Raw genomic sequence first — 20,220 nt, 5'->3', positions numbered from 1 at the left:
AGCTTTTAGCACAACAGCACTAACACAGTAAAGTACAGGACTTGTGGTGCATTTACATGCAGGATTGTTTTGTCCTTTCAGATTTTCAGAAATGTAATTTTCCTGATGGTATTAAAAAGTGACTATCCTGTAGACATTTCCTGTTTAAAAACAAACAAACAATAAAACCTGGAAGGAAAAAGAAATCTTTTCATTTGGTTATACACTGTTCCCGCTGAGGGAATTTAGACTTTGGTGACATTTGTACTATGTTCCAGTGTCAGATCATCGTCATCGTCACTCAGGTCCAACCTCAGGTTATCCAGAGTCTGACGGATTGTCATGGTCTCCTTACGCCTGAGGGATACAGATGAAGCTTTATTAGTTTGCCATCAAAATTATGAGAGGGTACATAAACATATGTAAGGAGGTTAAAAAAACGAAATCTGCAAGGTGAGAAATCATGAAAGAAAATACAAGTGTCAAGTAGCTGTTATGCATTATGAGCTATCAACAGTCCATCTGCATGCATGCAGTACAGTTCATACTTGGTCTGCAGGTGTTGGTCAAGCAGCTGCTTCTGTAGGCGGCTGGTTGTCTCCCTCTCCTCAGCCAGCTCTCTCTGGGTGTGCCGGTACTGTGCCTCCTTCCTGCTTGCCTCCTCCTCGGCCTCATTCAGCTGGCGCTTCAGAGAGCGGATCCTCTGGGTCATCTGGAGAACAGATCACAGATTATCAGATCATCTGGTTAGTGTACACGACATAAAAACATTTGCCACTTTTGCACAGTTTGTTAATCCATTATGTGGGTCAATCAGTCAACAATTCACCATACAAATACGTCCCATTAGAAAAGGAAAAAGAGTGCGGGGGAAGTTTGTTTCTATTATTATCTTAAAAAAAAAATGTTCATAAAAGGAAATCAAATATACATCCAAATAGTGGGTGGATCCCAGAGAGCAAAAACTAGTTGAAGTTAACTTAAAATACAATATAAGGTTAGTAAAAATAAAGTAGTAGAAGGATGGAAGTTACTGCTGATGATGATAATAATAATAATAATAATAATCGGTGATTTAAGAATTAGTAGTATTGAAGCTTTGGATATTTCAGCTAACGCACACTTTCCACTTGGGGGGGTGTCTGAGACAGAAATGCTGTTTTATAGGTTTGTACAAATGTGTGGCTGTATTACCAGGTCTTTCTGTTCAGTAGCTATCCGGTGCTCCTCCTCCATCTGATCACTCAGCTCGTTGATCTTCCTCTCCAGCTTACTGTTGGTGTTTGTCAGAGTTGCTTTGTTCCTGCGCAGAAACACACACTTGTAGTGTAACAGCAAAAAGCCATTTAACACGTGCAGGTACTCCTGCAAAGTCTGCAGGCTGTCCTCGGTCACAGAGAAGATCTTTAACTGACCTCTCCTCAACCCTCAGTGAGTTCTCCAGTTCCTTGACTCTGATCTCCGTCTTAGAGATGACATCCTCCTGTACTCTGTTGCTCCGCAGTTCCTCCACCTCCAGACGAAGCTGACGCAGCTACACAAACACACTTTATTAGTACTCAAAACACAGAAAAAAGTCTCCTTTTATTTACATTATTTTGTGTATAAAAATGTCTAAATACAAGGAAACCATGGCAGCTATAAGTGTTTCTTTTAGAAATGACACTAATAAGATCTGATTCGTCTTTTTGTCCACAAAGTGATGGCAAGTTTTTGTTTTATCTATGAAATGTTCTGCTTAATTTTCACAAAATGGCAAATGAGAATGGTGCACAGAAAAAGTAAATATATTCTATTGAAATGCATATAATATAATATTGGCTTCTGAATTTAAGGCCCAAACACTTATCACATGCATAAAAAGACTAGAAATAAGCCCACACAGATTACCTGTCTTTCCATTGACACTTTCTCAACTTCCAGCTGCTCGTTCAAATCTTTCTCCTGAATCAGCTTCAGCTGCAGCTGCTCGGTCTGGAGGTCAAAACACAAAAAGAGTGTCAGTAACCAATCAAATCAGTTCTATACGAATAGTTTTCAGTTGATACGCTTCCTGTTCCCAGCGCATCTACCTGATCGATGGCTCTCTTTTGCTTGGCGGCCCATCTCTGCTCGCTGTCATGCAGCTCCTCCAGATCGCTCTCTAGGTCGATTAGCTTCTCCTGAAAGTTTAAAAATAAGTAAACTTCTGATCTGAATCCCTCTCAAACAGCCTGTGAGGTCACTCTTTAAAATGTCTGACACTCGGGTTATTTTTGAAAACGGAACAGATTAAGCATCTTCAGAAATGGTGACGTGATGTATATACAGGATTATGGAATCACTGTAGCATGCTGATTGCTAAACGGGATTTGCATAATTAATACCCCATTAACCCCAAACTCTGATGGTTTGCATGAATGATTAACTCAAGTGGACATCTCTGTTTGACTCATTAGGTCATGCACACAAAGACACTTTGGATCTCACATGATCCAAATATGGTGAAATGTTCAGGAATTTGGTGATAGCAAAAACACAAGAAAGGACTAAAACCAACAATGGATGTAAACTTAACATGTGTGTGTAAAAGCCTGACATGCTGTATATAAAACACGCATATGGTAGTTTATCTGGAATCAGTTAGACAAACCAAATGTGTATTAATCTGCTGCTTTTCTTCATGTTGATTATTAACTACAATCACTACGATTAGCAGCTGTTTTTATTGAAGCTTTAAATGTGGGCACCACATGCAAAGTAAGGGTATTAGGGGAAAAATATCAAATTTCCCCTCACATTTCTTCCTCTTTCAGTGTTGAAAATAAAAAATTTTATGTGAAGCAGTTTGACAGCTTGAAGAAAAGTGTGCTGCTGTTGAGCAGGTAATTAGCTTTCTACCCTTGAAATGATGAATGTTTATTGACTCATTCAGCAAATTAAGGTGAAGGGCAAGACATGATGATTAGATAAAGAGTCAATGAGGCTAATGTGGGCTGTCATCTGGCCCACACCGATAGCTGTCTATGACAGCGCCAATCTAAAAACAGCAACAGCAGGGGGTGACATTCTCTGAATATGAGTTGGGATTTTTTTTCCAAATCTGAAATTAGACAGAAACCTTCAGCTAAATGAGTTTCTGAAAACTAGAGTTGTGTAGGCCACATTTCTCTTGCAAGGATCCACAACATCCCGCCAAAGAGCATGGCACAGGCGAACGTTAATAAGGAGGCACAGTAGCAATGGCTAAAAGCTGTCGCCCCAAATTCAAGTCAATTTCCCTCCAATGACCAAATGTTTTGGACATGGATGGTAAATCAAAGCTGAAATCAAGATTATTCCTTTATGATGCTGAAGGCTGAATTTTTCAAACTTAAATTTGTGAGCATGACAATCCATGGCAGCTAGGTGGTCTCTATGGTTTTGCAGAGGTTGTGAATATCATCTTATACAAAAACCTAGAAATGTTTCTGTCTGACTGTTTCTTTGATCACATTCAATAAAGTATCTGGTGTAAAGATGCAGTGTAACCCTCTTGCCTCGCCTCAGACTATTTACTGTACCTGAGCCAGTTTGAGCTGTTTGGCCAGGTCGTCTCTGGTTTGGTTCGTGCTGTGCAGCTCCATGGTGAGGTCGTCCACAGTCCTTTCTGCCTGCTTACATTGCAGCTGAAGCCTCTCTCTCAGCTGAATCTCCTCCTCCAGCGAACGCTCTCTATCGAACAGCTTACCAGAGACCTACACGCACATACAGAAAACACACAGGTCGTGAGGCTGTGGGTACTCCAAAGGTTTCCACAGCTGTTATTCTCTATTAGGCCACTATGTCTCAAAGTACAGCTGAAGCTCAAACGCTACAACATACCTCTCCCTGCAGTTTGGTCACGAGGGTCTGCAGTTTCTGCACTTCCTGTTCCTTCTCCAGCAGGGACTCCTCCAGCTCGTCCAACCTCATCTGGGCATCCTCACGCAGCTTTTGCTGCAGGTTCATCTCTGCTTTAGCCTGAGTGGATGCTGCCATGGCCTCACCCAGCTGGAAATGGATATAAACTTATTACAGTTTAATACAGTTTGTATTTGTAGTAATAGAAAAAAAACACATTCTCGCTACAAACATTTCTTAAAGATCTAATTGGTTAACACATTTAAATGTTTTCGCTTTAATTTAAGAGTCCTTTTCCACATGGAGGCAGAAGAAAGATTTTACTGCTCTCATAGTGCTGGAGAAATGAAGAATAATATGCTTTGTACTGCTTTTTTAATTTGATTGAAAAATCTGATGGCAATTTCAACTCCATTTAAAAAGGAAAAGAAAATTAAAAGCCTTTTCTGCACATACTTTATGTTACTGTAAATGATGCTGCACCAGGGGGTGCAGTTTATGCTTTGGAATCACTGCTTTGGGTTGTCAGGTTTTTCAGTGATGACAATTTATGTGGTTCTTTTCAGAGAATTTCTAAATAAATCTAATTCTGAGGTGATGGCTGCTCATCGCCTCAGTGTCTACTATGTCCGTACCTCTGTCTCCAGCCTGAGGATGGTGTTGCTGAGGTCAGACAGCTTCTTGTCTTTGCTTTCTTTGTCACTCTCCACGTCTTCCAGCTGCCTCTCTGCCAGCCACAACTTCTCAGCCAGAGTCTGAGCATGTTGCGTCTGCTTGTCCAGATTTTCCTGAAAACAAAAAACATGCATAAAGTTCAGCTTCTTTGTAAAAGAGAAAATGTGTCTCTTACTGGTCTGAATGTGCAGTAACATAGATGATCTAGTCCCTCACTGACAAATAAAACCAAGCTGGATACTGGCTAAACTGGATTATCAGTGAATGTCATTAAGGATTCTTGGCATTCTGTGTGCTGTGTTATACTAAAGAGTAACACAGGGGTGTACCCCGAGTCCCCCTTCCCTGCTCTGTGACCATAGTTAGAGAAAGTTAAAAAAAAATTGGTTAAAAAAATACAAAGAAATTGTAAATGACATCTTTGGATATCTGGATGAGTGGGAATCACTTTAAAGATATGGTACACCCCATAATCCAGTTTCTTTTTATCTATCTAGATTATTTTGGTGCGAGTTCCTCCTCAGGTTTTAATGTGATCTTTTTAAAAAAAAATTATTTTAGCTGCTTCCGTCTAACTTTGCATACCTCAGCATCCTGGATCCGATTTTTGAGCGACTGCTCAAGGAAGTTGAAGGCATACTCCTGAGTGTTGGCCTCCACCATCACCTCTCTGGCTTGCTTCACCTCAATCTGCGTAGCACAACACAAGTGTCACCCATCCAAACATTTATACTACTACAAATCACTTCTATGCATCCTTTTATCTTTAAAAAAAAAAAAAAAGTCACACCTCCATCTCTCTGAACCGCTCCCCCACGGACTGATTCTCTCTCTCCATTTCTATCATCTGCTCCCTCAGCCGCTTCAGCTCATTGTTCAGCTGTGTGTTTGTTCTCAGCAGGTCCTCGTTGTTCACCAGCAGGCCGCGCATCTCAAACCTTCACAGACAGTTTAGACAAGAACAAATTGAAATAGACTTAATATACTTAAAAAAAAAAAAGAAAAGAAAGAAATAACATGAGGCTAAAAGCTTAATTTTAAAGTCACAAGTACACGGCCCCCGGTTAGCTAACAGTGTGCTGACTTCGAGTACAACTACAGAAAAACCACACATGCCCGACCTGATCTGGTTCCTCTCCATCTCCATCTCCACACTCTCTGCCTCCAGGAACTGGTTGCGCTGGAAGAGACAACACACCACATCAAAAATCTAGTTTTCTACAAACCGCCAGGAGCTAAATGTTCCTCACACAGTGGATTGTTTTGTGTCCTGTTTGGTGGTCTCCGATTCATTAATCTGATAAATCTGGTGAATCTGGTCCAAATCAGACTCATGCTGAACAGTAGTCAACAGATTTGTGACATCATGAAGAGAGGATTCATGGACTCCCACCTACTCCTCAAACCTTCTGTTTAAGAGGGGCAGCCAATCAGGAAAAAAGCCACTTAAGGGGGAAAGGAAGGGAGGGAAAGTGGCTTGCTTCAAACAGTGGATAAAGGGCTGCGCAAAGGGCCCATAACAGGATAAATAAAAGTTAAATGAGCCTAACTGGCACTCTTTGAGAGTTTTTTGGTCAGGTACCCATGCTATAAGTCTGCATTTCTCAGACATTTGTTTAATGTTAATTTGTTTTAATTTGAATCTATACTCCTTTTTTTTTTCCCAGGCGACTGAATCCACAAGAAGTGAAACGGGGCTTACTCTCTGTATGGTGTCCAGCTGTTTGGTCAGTTCTGCTATGTAGTCTTTTTTATTGGGTGCTCCCAGAGTGGAAGAGCGCATGCTGTAGTGTGTGGGCACCACCTGTAGCAAGAAAAATGTACAGAAACCCATTACAAAGTGTGGAAGTCAGAGTATGTGCTACACGTGTGTGTGTCAGTAAACATGTACCATGTTGTTGACCTCCGTCCTCCTCCTCAGAGTGTCGTAGGTGGAGAAACGGGGGCGGGGGGAAATGAGGGTCGGCGTCTGTATGCCCACCGGACTCGTGCTGCGACTGTTATAGGTGTACAGGTTCATCTCAGAGGTGGCAGGAGATAGTTTACCCTGAACATGGAGAAAAGAGGGGAGGTGAACAGAGGAGGGTCAGTAGCCTGCTGTGACTCCACATCCTGGTCAAAACATTAATTATGCAGAAACCAATGCAAACTATTTCCTGCAACAGTTTAAAAGAAACATTTGGTTTATTGGCACTCTTTAAAAGCTTTTTGCCAAGTACACATGCTGTGAATCTGCTGTATTTTAGGAAAGAAATGTAACTTTAGTACATTTCAAGACACTGTATAAATGAAGTGGTTTCAAAATTAAAGAGGGGTCAACTTACAAACCTTTTCAGACATTCGATAAGGGGGGTTGTACTCCAAAGAGGTGGCTTGGGAGTATGGACTGTTAAACACTCTGGGGGGGCTGTCAACGACACCCATCTGTAAAAAAAAAAAAAAAAAAAAAGTCAAAAATGTAGAGACTTAAAGAAGACAAATAAAGCTCAAGGATCTCAGAGAAAAATGTGAATTCAGAAGTGCAGATACAGCCACGATTGCCTTCCTCACATCAACATAAAATGAACAAAGGTGGGCGTGTGCTGTAAAGCAGCTGCGTTTATTAGACGTGTGCAGCAATCCTGTTAAAATAACAAACGTGAAGACTGAAACAAGTTTTCTATACTGGTATTCACATTCATACCAGTAACAGATGCTACAAAAACATCCATTAATGCCACAGTACCTACAGTACTTTAACAGGATGGTAATATTCCAGGCTGTAAAATTACAAATCATTGTGTCCTTAATTATTATGCATACGATAAACAATGGTATCATTTCACATCAAAAAGAGAGGGTTAGCTTTGCATTGAGCCTCTCTTTTTGATATTTTTGCTTTTCGAGTCAGACAAACGAGGTGATTAGATTTGATTTGGTGCAGAGAGGACATGCAAGGCTGCCTTCATTGAATTCTGTGATAAACAGAACAGCCGGTATTAGACCTGTTTTTTGAGATTCATCCAGGACTGGGCACGTGTCAATGGCTGCAAAGGAAAAGATTTATTTTATTAATGCTACATAAAGGATCAAATATTAAAAATGGCAATACTGTGTGAACCTCACTCGCTTAAATGTGCACTTATTTAAATTTAAAGCAATTCAGTTTGAAACATTCAATGAGGAATCTTGACATGATCGGAATCTACTAACGGATTATAAAACTAGTTTTCTGTAAGATATTTGGATATAAATAATATGTAATAATGTAAATGTTACCTTTTTGAATTACTTTGGCTCTAAATGACTCAAACACCAAACTTTAAATGTTTTCTAGAAGTGCCTGTTTTCATTTTTCTCAGTGAAATGATCATGTCTGCTGTGAACTGGAATTAAGAATCTAAAAGCTGAGCTCTTCCAGGAGAGGGCACTGTTTAATAACTGATGCTTTTACTCTGGAAGTAAGGCGCCATCTAATTTTTCTAAAAGCGATCTTGAATCATACGCATATATACAGACAGAACACATGGTCTGAATCACCCACCCTGTCAGCCATAGTGTCCCAATCTCGTGAGGCCAAACACTCCAGGGACCCTTTGTAATGGTTCGCCCCAATCCGGGTGGTCTCCCATCGGGACATCCTGGGGCCATTCTCCCCGATTGATCCTCCGCCGCTTCCTTGACCATCTGCATCTCTGCCACTGAACCCGTTGGTCTTCAGATCGTTGTTGAGGTACAGCTGATATTTCGGGTTCTGGCTGATTATCGTTGCTTTGGGCGTGGAGGGTTCCTCCTCTGATGGGCTGTCCAGCTGCTTGTGTGAATCCAGTTCTGACTCCTGGAGGGACAGAAGGTGAAAAATGAGGAATGAAAAACCTAGATGAATCTGTCGGAGGGGGCGAAATCAGTCAGCATATAAACACGAATGCACCCAGTTAGAAAACATAAAGAACTGACGGATGAAGGATGAATTAACAGAGCATGTGATGGTGTTGTCACCAATTGACAGCAGAGAGAAAATAAATATATGGCATGGGAAGGTAAAATGACAGAGGAGATGGCAAAATGTATCATTCTGAAAGACACTATAGCAAACTGATTTGACTTCTGGGAAAAAATGTGCATAAATAGAAACAAACTTGGCTCACTGTATTAATTTTATGCAATTAACACCAAGATACTATCTTTTCTGCTATTTCATCCCGGTTCTAACTGACATTTCTTTAAAGGGAGACTTATGGTTTTCTGAGCACTAGAGGGCAAAAAGAACACAGTGCTGATATATTATTATAATGTTCCCAAACAGCTTTAGGTTTTGAATCCTTTTTTTTAAAAACTCTGCTTTGCCTCCACCAACTAAAGAAAGACTTCACTATGCTCAGCAGCTCATTGTGTGTTCCCTCTGTCTGCTGTTTGGTATCAAAGATGGAGTTTACTGTACTTAACAACATACAGCCTGAAACACAATTCTATCAAATAAATTGTTAATTACTATGTTATTATATGTTGAAATTACTTTAAAGAACATACTTGTTCTTTGATTTCTATGGTTGGCGTTGGCTTAAACACTTGCCCAGGGGTTCATTTAGATTTACTGCTATTTACCTGAAAGCCTTCCCATTTCCAAATACACATGATCAAAAGCACCTAGCTAAAAGGTAAATTTGGGCAAAAGTGAAAATATGAATTCAAGAGAAGTGCAAGCAAACTGAATGTAAACATTTAATGGGTTTTAATAGGTTTTCATGCACAAAAAAGGAAGACAATTGAAGACAAAGTTTGTTAGATCCGTCAGTGAGTTTTAGGCCATTTTGATTAGTATGCTTAAAACGTTGCTGTTTTCATGCGTTCGAGTTCGTCATGCAGTTTGAGGATGCAGATTTTTTCATGCAAGAAATGCGTTTAAGTAAACCTGCAATGCCATGCAGTCATGCCATCTTCACGCAGTGTAGCTGCAGAGCTTTTTGTTCATGCAAGGACATCAAAACTGCCGGTCAGGAGTATATTTTTGTTTCGGTCTCTTACCGATCCCATTCCAGAGTCAGCCACTGAGTCTCTACCAGTGTTTGTTTGGCTTCTGGACTCAGCACCGTCCCCTGGTGGAAAATTGATTCTTGATGTTATCTGAGTAGTTCTGGAACCTTTCTGAACTGGTCCAACTCCATTCTGAATGGTTTCCTTGAAGGGTGGAGTCACATTGATGCTGGGAATAGAACTTCCATCTTGACTGGCACTGATCGGTGTGGATGGACTTGACTTTGAAGATTCCAGAGCCTCCATCGAAGCCGACTTTTGGACTCGTTCAGCTCCCATAATAGGGCTCTGTGGAGAACCGGAAGGTGAGACCTGGTGATCCGGACCTGAGAACCTAGTAATCAGGTCTTTGATGCTGCCAGCTCGTTGCACTGAATTGCGAGTCAGGCCTACTGGTCTCTTATAACTGGCTCTCTTGGATTGCTGTGACTCTTCTTTGGTGGTAGTCTGCTGAGGACTAAGTGGTGATTGTACGGAAGACGACTCGGGTGTGTGCTGAAAGAGGTGAACACAATAACAGATCCCTAAAAAAAACTGTTACAGAAGTGTCTGAACACCCAGTTGATGGTGGCTTAAATGACTGGCAATATAAATTTAACACAGGTTAGACCATGTAAACCATCACTAGTTCAAGCGAGGGGTGTGGCTCTGACTGAGAACAAGTGGGCACTTGTTGCTTGACATGTAGGGCAATGAAGATAAATATAACCTGCTTGGATGATGTTTACTCGATTTATGGGTCCACATTTTACAAAATGAAAATTATGTTGTGTTAAATGGGGCTTGAAGCTACTGACTGTAACTATGAACTCAGTAGGAAAGTGTTTATCAAGGTCATATGTCAGGGGAACAGTAGACTCATTTTGTCATAGACTTGTATATAATCAGATTTATTCCCTTTTGCCCCCTGCCAGTCACTGGAAAGAATGCAGGTTTAAAGCATCATTTTTGAGACTTTAATGCTATGTTCATATAAGCAGCTGTAACAAAGTGTTACTTAGTCTAGAAAGTGGTTACAAGAAGTAGGAGAAAAACCCTCCAAAGAATGGTTAGCATCAAATACATACCATCACTTTAAGTTTATTTTTAAAGCATTATTTTAATAATGTGTTTTTCTGTCTCTGGCCCATGTCTTTACAGTGCATCGATGTTGTTGACTGATGAAATGCATACATAATGACATGAATCCCAGCGTGTGTGAACGTATGTTTGTGTGTCAGTGTGTGTGTGCGTGTGTGGGAAAGTGTGTTCCTATCCTGACATAAATCCCTCTTGAGAAACTGCAACATCTGCTCGTTCATCTGAACAACAACAACAACAAAAAAAGCCCTACCCTACACCCCCACCTCATATCACAACATCTGACTTTCTCACACAGAAATGTAACGGTAGATAGGTAAATAAACAAAGGGACAGCAACAGGGACTTAAATTCAAAAATCTGCTCAGCTCTTGCTTTAAAAAAAAAAAGAGAGAAGAACAGAAAATGTCAGGATTTTTCCTTTTATGCCAAAAAGCCACTTGAATAAATCCAACTTTAATTAACAATCATAACAAGAAGGATGGTGCCACTTAGAGAAATGAAGTGGCAAGCATCCAGGGGTTTAACTTTCAAGGTTCAAGGGTCCAAAGCACCGAGTGGCCTTAATCCACGGACTCGCCTGCCCGCCTCCCCCGAGGACTGTGAGCTGAAGCTGCGGTGGGAGAGAAGCCCTGGCCTGAGAAGGAGGGAGGCTGGATGGGTGGGTGTCTGTCTAGGGTTTAGGATCACTGCTAATCACTGTGCTATTAAAATGTTTACAGGCCGTGGAGGGATTAGCTCTGAGCTGATGATTTTTAATGTTATTATTTTTGCCCTGTGAGGTGAACGTGCTCAGTGTGGACTTGCAGTGTGAGAAGACAGTGAATGCAGTGAATGTGAGAACGTGTATGCATTGCTGTGCTTGTGTCTTTATGTCCTGTATATAACATTACTATGGTGATGGCAATAATCCAGAGCACAACTTTTTATGAGCCCAATTGAGGGCATCACAGGACACATCTGTTCAATAAATACATTTGAATCTTTTAGATATACTCATAATTTACTTCCATGCTCCATATTAATTTTAAATGTTTAAAACTGTTGGGGTCGTTTTGCTAAGAATATATAGTGAGTTAAGAAAGTATTTGAATATAATTTCAGCATAAAATATAAAACACAGCAGAAGAAATCCCAAACGTGCGTAAACTGCAACTTAAAGTAGACCTTGTAATGCAAGTTCCAGTTTCACAGCTTTGGTTCACAGTTCATAATATTCTTTATCTCATACTGAGCTTTGATCAAGACCCTCAGTTCATCTGCTGTCTGAAACAAGCCGTTTTATTTGCAGTAGAAAAAAGGCTATTATATTTATTGCACATTGTGCGGAATACGTCTGTATATTTTTGGCAGATACTGAACAAATTTTAGGCATCAAAGGTTGTTTCCCAGGGGCATCAACCCATACGAGTGCTTAATGAGCTGGTCCCTCACAAAGGCACAATGCACTGCTTTTACTTTAGATTACCCAACCAAATCTATTTGGTTCATTTCAATATGGAAAACCATGAAGCTGCACACACATCCAGCTGTCCCTGGCACACTCTTTACCAGTGGACGGGTTTTCAGTCGGTTGTAACAGTGGGAAAAAAAATAAATTATTGCAGCTGAACCTGAGGTTTATTTGGGTCATAAATTTTTGTGATAAGCTGGCACCTACATGTAAAACCTACAGTATGTAAAATCAACACGGGAGCTGGAAGCTGAATTCTGCTCATGTTAGAAGACAGAGGAAAAACAAAGACAGGCAGACAGAGCTTCATTCAGGAAAACCACAAATTCCCTAAAGTCCCGGACACACACACACATACACACGGGTCCTCCATTCCCTGTGGCCTCACTACAGTACAGACATATGGCGCAGAGCTGTGCACTATCTGACCCAGATATAAGGCAGCAATGCACTCTGGGAAATACAGTGAATACCTTGCCGATGAGGCTTGATGCAGCAGAAGTGATCGGGGCTTTTCTCCAGAATTCAAAGTTCAGCGGACACAGGAGCTTTTCTGCTCAAGTGTATCATCAAAAAGCAGGTGCTGTGCTTTTGTGACAATGAGAGACCCTGATTACAGTAGGAGGGCTTTTGTAGTTTATTTTCAGTAAGTGGATGACTTTGAATGGATAAACAGTTTCATTTATGTAGCACCAAATCACAATAGTAGTGCCCTTAAGGTGCTTTACATTGTAAGGTAAAGACCGTACAATAATGTAGAGAAAACCCCAGCAATCAAAGAGACCCTATGAGCAAGCACTTGGCGAGAGTGGGAAGGAAAAATCCCTTTTCACAGGAAGAAACCTCTTGTAAAACCAGGCTCAGGGAGGAGCAGCCATCTGTCGATGGCTCATAATAAATGGCTTCAGGTTAACACTGAATGGGTTCAAGTCCTCGAACCTACACTGATCAGCCACAACATTAAAACCATTGATCATCTCAATTCAGTGTTTTTTTGTTTTGGGGGGTTTTCTCTTTTTTTTTTTTTTTTTATTTGGGGGGGGGGGGGGATCCGGATGTTTCTTTGGCATGTATCACCCAGATACTGCTGCAGACTAATAACTTCTTCTCCAGCAGGGCAATTCTCACACTGCAGGAAACACATGTGAACAGCTCTACAAAGAGCCCAAGGTGATGACCTGGGCTCCAAACTCATCAGATCCCGCTCCACTCATGGAGGGTACAATACAATCCACACAGATCCAAAGCATCCACTGGACTATTAGACAACACAGGACTCCTAAACGAGTCCTGTGTCTCTGCTCTGAAAGCATCACTTCTAGTTTGAAACATGCAATTTCAGTTAAATTTATTTTGGAAGCAAAGCTGAAACTACATGAGAAATTTCTCTGGGATCAATGTCTTAGACTGGAAACACAAAGGCAGGACATTATATAACAAGTGCTCCTCTGGCCTATTACATAATCTACTGTCTAAACTTGTGGGGTGGAATCCTTTAACTTTCTCCAAGGTGTTATAAGAAGAACAATCTAATCTGGGGCTGGAAATGTTTGTGAGAGTCTACATGGATTTGTGTGATAGACAGGCCTGTTTGCTCAGAGATCACACAGAGATTCAGCTTGTGGCCATCTGCACGCCAGACAATAGAACATACAACAACTATTCAAGTTAGAAACAATAAATTTGATCAACTGTAAGGACCAAACCTGCTTCATCCTTTAAGCCTAGAGCATTTCAAACACTTCATTATTTCTGCCGGCGCCTGACAGCTTCGAGGACGAGGACGGAGATGAAGATCAACAGTGACATCGAAAACTGGGGCAAAACAAGTGGTTTGGATGAAAAGAGAGAACACTTTAAAGCTTCTCTTCTACTTTGTGTTTGTGGTGCTTTTCTACCTTCTTCCATTTTCTTTACTGGATTCTTTTGCCCTTTTTAAGTTGTGTTTTTACCCTCTTTTTGTTTGGCTTTTACTTTTTGATTTCAGTGTTGTTTTCTAACAGCTTTGTAATGCATTTTAGTTTCTTTGGGTTGTTTAAACAGTATTCTATATTTTCATGGTTCTAGGTTCCATATTTAGTTGAAATCTTTGGATTGTCTTCTGTTTTCGTTTGATGATCTTTTAAGGCTTCATTTGGTTGTTTTCTAGGGTTTTAGATTTTTAAGGTTGTTTACTAATTTTTGTAGTTTTATTCAGGTATTTTTGTTTTTTAAGTTGGCCACTTTTGCTCTTTAGCTTCTTGTGGTCATCCCAAGCCATGGGTTACTGCTGATCCTGGGTTTTGATTGTTTCCCAGCATTTTGTGGATGTTGTGTAGCATTTTTTAGGTTGTTGGGTCTTGATTTCTTCAGGTTGTTTTGTAGTTTAAATAGTTTTCTAATTTTCTAACTGGTATTGGTAGTTTCTTTTTATAAGTAAAGCAGAATGTCATCTCTAGTTTCTGCTCTAACGCGTCTTCTCTTCTTCTTATTACAAATCTGCTTCATTTTTATGTAATACAGTTTTTTTGAGTGGCTTTGCTGGTTTTCTAACCTCTTACATTTTTGGCTTACAGTATATTGGTTGTTTCATCTTTATTGGTTGATTTTTTTTAATGTAAGTACTTTTCTTTGTTCTTTTATGGGTTATATCTTAATATGAAATTTTTCACTGTACTGTATATAATTCCACTTCTCACCTTTTTCAGCACAAATGTGACTTTTACCCTCAGTGTTTGTCAAGGCTCATAACTTTCCTCAATCCCCTCCACTTTCTCCAAAGCAAGTTAAGCATACAGAGAAAAAACAAGAACGTTAGAAGAAATAAGATAAATAAATAAATAACCAATTAGTGGCTGCAGTGCTGTGTTGAACATGTACGTGTCTCGCAGAGAGCAAAACGTCAAGCCACGTTTGGCCCGAGGCAATCTGCTTAGCAATATGTTCCTCTGTTGTTGTTGTTGTTGTTGTCCCTCCCCCCACACTCCTCCCATCTCCATGGCTGCAAATAAAAGAGATTAATCAACCAACCCTTCGCCCTGTCCTCAAGGCCTGCCTGTTTTTGCACTTTGTTTAGCCGACAATTATCCTTTCAACAGCAAGATTTGTTACAAACCAGGCTGGAATCTGGTCGAACTAATCCTGGATGTCTCTTTCTTTAACGTGGGAATAGCAAACAGGAGCTCAGACATATGATCGCCGGATTTATTTACATGTTTTGAATTTGTATTATTTAGCTGAATTCTACACTGTAGGGAAAATGTACTAAAAGCCAGCATGGAGGTAAAATGCAGAATAGATTTCAATGAGTAGACTTCAAAATAATGTTTGCATGGACAAAAAGTTATAATATAATGGAACCAAGGTATAGTATTGTATAGCAAATACAATCATTTCATCCTAGATTGAACTTCACAACATGTGTTTCCACAAGATTTTCCCGCGAGGTTAAACTGCTGCAGAGCTTTTATCTGTTTCACACCCCAGATGCCCTCGACTGATGACTAATTGCACCTGTGTCCAGTTTTTACAGACTTTTTAGTTTTTATTTTGTAGTTTGTGTGTTTTTTATAATCACTCAGAGGGGTTTTCTCTCTTTGAGTGCAGTTTGATGGAAGGGGGACACCTTTGGCTCCATCCAGCTGCTCCACAAACAAATCGTGTCTGCGCAGTCTGACAGGACTTGGACTATAATTTATACACATTAATGCTTTTAGCATCTGTCTTTGCGGGGACTTTTAAAAGCTTAAACCTCCTTTATATCTGCACCTGCAGCTTTATGTGACACAACTACTGGTATCTCATATAGCAGAGAAAATACACACGTGGACATAGTGATTCCCACAGTGAAAAGTGGTCTAATATAAAAATCATAAATCCCAGATGGATCACTGTATCTATAAAACCTTATTTATGCTAAATCTATTAGATTTATATCTAATCAAAATTATGTGTAATTATTCAAATCCATTTTCTGACAGATTAACTACAGCTAATCTGATAAAAAGGTTCTGAAGACGCCAGCCGTTTCAATCCCCACTGCCCTGCCGGTCCACTGAGACCTCCAGCACAAAACAGAAACTGCAGAGTCGTTCACTTCCCACTGTATTAGCAAATTATTTTGGGCATCAGGGTTAAAAAATAAATAAATAAATAAAATGCCACAAGCCAAATTCTGTGACATCTGTCAGCTGTAAAAATCAGTGTTACAACAAGCTGACCTATTTCCTTTTAAAGCCACATTACTAGGGACTTCAGCTGTCAGAAACCAAACTCAGTCAGAAGGTGACAGGAGCATATTTCTGTTAAACTGCAGATCACAATTTGGCACAAATAACCGTAGTTTCATAAAGCGGAAGGAATGGAGCCTCTCTAACCAACCAGAATGAGAAATGACTGTAGAGTCCCAATTATAAAGTTTAAAGTGTTTTAATTAGCAAATGAGCAGCTTTGAAAATGTAAACTAGCTTAAGGAGTTGGGATGAAGTCGGGACAGACTGCAATAAGCAAAGTTCAATCATTAACACCAAGAGTGCACAAATAAGTGAAGGGCCATGTGTTTTTTCTAATTCATGCTACAATACAGCATCGACTGGTTGATCGAACTGCTAAATATGAGCTACATTCAAATTTAAAATCAATGGAGGAAGCAGTGTAGAGCTGTGTATTAGTATTAATACTAATGATATTAGTATTAATACTAATACATTAGAATGGGCCTAATGTGAGGCGCAAGATTTCAAAAAGATCCCATCAGGTTACCTCTTAGGTGAGGTGTTTCGGGAATATCTTTCAAGCCCGGACAGATCCAGGACACCTCAAAATACGGCTTAGAAACGCTTCAATGTCACCCAGAAGCGAGGTCTGGTCTCTGTCCAGTGAACCAGAATAAGTTGCAGAAAATGGATGTATAGGTTTGAAACTGAACTACCAGGTTTCCAGTCCATTCTAACTCCTGAAAAACCTAAACATTGCTGTTTTGCTAAATGTCCTTGGCATGTGCCCCGTGTTCTTTGGGAGGATTTTAGAAATGTCAGTCCATCACATGCAGATGCTTCTTCACATTTAAATACACTGGGCACTGTTTAGCATCATCTTTCAACAAGTAGGTTTACTGTAAATTGTGACTGTAAACACCAATCATGCTGCTTTCCTAAAGCTAACCAATGAGCGAAAGCAAAAGTAAAGCCAGACAAAGAGAGAAGTCCCCTGGCTAACAAAACAGTCATTCTGTCTCCCCACAGACCGCCTCCTGCTGCACCAAGACACCAATGCCCACAGACACCTTGTGAAAAAGGTAATATTCGATACTCTGGTGGCCTAAGCTCTGAACTAAAATACTTCTTTTTCCAACTCTAAAGAAGTTTAATTTTTTAAACAAAAAAAAGAAAAGAAAAAGAAATCGTCTTTGCAGTTTGGAAGGTGACAAATGATGGTATCCTGCTGCCTGGGTGTTTAAAAAAAACAAGGGTGTCAAAAAATGCAAATATAAACAATAATTAAATCTAATTTGCAGTAAATGTAAACCTGCTTTTAAGTGTCAGCAAGTGTTGCTTACCCCCCAGGTTTTAACGCATTATTTGCAGCTAGTGTGTAAACATAAACTTTTTCTTGAACCATTTCTTCTTGATCACTAAAGTGTCACCTAGCAGACCCTAGTGGATCATATACTTATTCTTAGGTGACAGACTGATTTCTGGTTCCTTTTTATTTCCTGCAATGCACCTGTCCTTGAGACTTGTGCTACGGCACAGAATAATAACATACTGATGTTTGAAAAAAATATCTTGTATTTCTTCAGTGAAATCTGTACAGACTGCAGCGTGATTCATGTTGTATTTCTGTGAGGGAGTAGCAGCATGTTGGCAGCCGGCCTGTCTCCAGTTTGTGTTTAAGCTTCATGAGTTAAACTGTGGTGACACTTTGACAGGTTTCTTGTTATAATAAGACTCCAAACCAGGTTTCTTCCCTCATCGTTTCCTGTCACAACTGTGTCAGTTTATTATGGCTTGTTTTTTAGGGAAAGATGCTAACAGAGAGAGAGAGAGAGTGTGTGTGTGTGTGTGTGTGTGTGTGTGTGTGTGTGTGTGTGTGTGTGACAGACAGAGCCAGATGAGCAGGCAGATGTTTCCTCTGTCTCTACTCTGTCTGAGAAAGACTGACAACAGCTGGACCAGTGCCAGACACGCACGCACGCACGCACGCACGCACGCACGCACGCACACAATAACCGAGACACTGTGATGCCGTTCTACCTGCACCAAGCTGTATCTCTTTGTGTTTTTTCTGTTTTAATTTTTTGTTCATTGCACTATTAGCCTTTATCAACGCACCCATTTCAACTAAAAGTGATGGATGATTTTTACATTATAATGCTAGAAAAGTATTATAATAAACTACCTAAGGTGAGAAACAGAATTTTTAATGATACCAGAATACAGAATTTTCAGTCATCAAAGACTATTTAAATAAAACAATTTGAGCTTTTTCTCCCAGGTGTAGCACACAATGTGAGACTTCACGCGTCAGCCTTCTTTTAGGAATGATAAGTTCTTGTGTAAAATAATTCAGAATAAAACATAAAATTTACCATAATGCACGTCTACATATTTGTTTCTTTGTCCACCAACCCCTCCTATACAATCAGCAACTGAGCAACCAAACTTGGTACACAGGTACATCTTAGGCCCCTGAAGGTTCATATCTATAGATATTATGACCTTGTCGTGTTGCTTAGCAACCAGATACCAACTGGCAAAAATAACCCATTTATGCACCTATACACCTTATAAAAACATTATATCATGCTTATAGTGTCAACATTACACTATACCATTCTGACACATCAACTTATGAAGTCTAGCTTACCGTGGCTATAAAAACTTACATAATACTAGTAACTGTCTAAATGTACTTGAAGCAATAGGATTTAAAGTCACGTGAATTAATCCAGGCTAAAAATCACCTTTTTTCCCCCCAGAATGCCATTGCATTGGTTTTTGTCGGTGTGTAAGTAATTAAGTAAAAAAATAAATGTTTAAAAAAAATCAAATCAGGATTCTAATAAAACTGTTACAGTTGTGTTTAAATCTGTGACCAGAAGCCTAGAAAGTGAATCATATTTGGACACTTTCAGCCACAATGGGTGAAATAACTGCTGGCAATGTGAACTGGGTGGGAACTGTGATTCCCTGTGATTTCAGACTACCAATAACATATGACCTGTTAGCAAATACATCAGAGGGTCACCTGAGCCTGAAATGTACGTAAACCATGAGCTGGTGTGCACAAAGAAAATGGAATTTGAGTATTTTGTAGGTCTCCCAAAAACCACCTCAGACCTTCTTTAAAAACCTCCCTGTCCCCAGTGAGCCTAAAAAACCACCAACTAACAAAATGTAAATAATAAGACTCTAAAAACACCCTACAGAGAAGAGTCAGAGCTGATAACAGCGTTGTGGATGCTGTGAGGGAAGTTTAAATGCTAGTTAACCATACCATGTTGTTTTCTGTCTCGTTCTTTCCCTGCATGCTGGTTTCGCTCTGCCTGTTGGTAAAGGTTTCCTCTCTGTCTGCCCTGAAAGAGAAAAAAAAAAGGTGAATCTTAAAAGACATTAATGTAAGAAAACCACCTGATCTTTACTACTTTGTCAGGTACGTACACTAAATAATCATTTGTGTTGCTGGGTACCTGTGGGGTTTTCCGAGTATTTTCTGTGTGAAATGGGTCAGTTTCTCTATCTCTTCCTGGTACCTTTGCAAGTCTTGGGTCAGTAAATTATGGAGCGTGCTCAGTGCCTCCTCCTGGAACACCAGCCTCTCAGACTGGACCAAATGCTCAGTGATCGAGGCCTGAAGCTCCCGACAAGCAGACAACTGAAGCTACGATGCAAAGGAATGGAAAATGTTTTTAACATAAGGCTCAGAAGGAGCAGCTCTGAGTAAAGACAGTGAGATTTATGACTTATTTGCTTCAATATTCGGATTCCTCAACACTGGCACAGTTTGTTGGTTTTATCTCTGGCCTTGTGTGTGTTAACTTCTGAGCCACTTTCATCATCAGTCTTGTTTCAAAACGCTGCATGCCCGAACACAGACGTTGATTCATGACCTTGGGATCAGCACCATCTAAGAGAGGATCCCACCCACTTCTCGTGTTTGCAATGTTCAGTTAATCAGAA

At 40.1% G+C, this 20,220-nt stretch overlaps 1 protein-coding gene across 1 annotated transcript; it reads right to left on the bottom strand.

The window, feature by feature from the left end:
• Positions 1-224: 224 nt before the first annotated feature.
• Positions 225-19,838, bottom strand: LOC146628633 (uncharacterized). Its single transcript, XM_085357959.1, has 19 exons — positions 19,731-19,838; positions 19,538-19,616; positions 9,520-10,023; positions 8,039-8,332; positions 6,844-6,939; positions 6,407-6,562; positions 6,218-6,319; positions 5,637-5,695; positions 5,306-5,453; positions 5,101-5,205; positions 4,476-4,628; positions 3,823-3,990; positions 3,522-3,695; positions 2,052-2,141; positions 1,870-1,953; positions 1,395-1,513; positions 1,174-1,282; positions 528-691; positions 225-336 (listed from the first exon to the last, which is right to left on the bottom strand). The coding sequence occupies exons 2-19, from the start codon at positions 19,568-19,570 to the stop codon at positions 225-227; spliced, it is 2,670 nt and encodes an 889-aa protein (XP_085214085.1). The 5' UTR covers positions 19,571-19,616; positions 19,731-19,838.
• Between the last annotated feature and the right edge of the window lie 382 nt (positions 19,839-20,220).

The sequence above is a fragment of the Diplotaxodon limnothrissa genome, linkage group LG7 (assembly GCF_057381915.1).
Source record: "Diplotaxodon limnothrissa isolate DT_005_m linkage group LG7, D_limnothrissa_male_GT1.1, whole genome shotgun sequence".
NCBI classification, from domain to species: Eukaryota; Metazoa; Chordata; class Actinopteri; order Cichliformes; family Cichlidae; genus Diplotaxodon; species Diplotaxodon limnothrissa.
The sequence above is the reverse complement of the archived record's forward strand: the minus strand, read 5'-3'. Positions and strand labels throughout refer to the sequence as shown.

What these genes read in the sequence shown, in the direction of transcription:
- LOC146628633 (XM_085357959.1), bottom strand. Translation starts at nt 19,570, where the DNA reads ATGCAGGGAAAGAACGAGACAGAAAACAACATG. An exon ending in ACGAGACAGAAAACAACATG is followed by an intron (nt 10,024 to 19,537) that starts GTATGGTTAACT and finishes CACCTCTTTCAG; the next exon opens with CACACACCCGAGTCGTCTTC. An exon ending in CTGACTCTGGAATGGGATCG is followed by an intron (nt 8,333 to 9,519) that starts GTAAGAGACCGA and finishes CTGTCCCTCCAG; the next exon opens with GAGTCAGAACTGGATTCACA.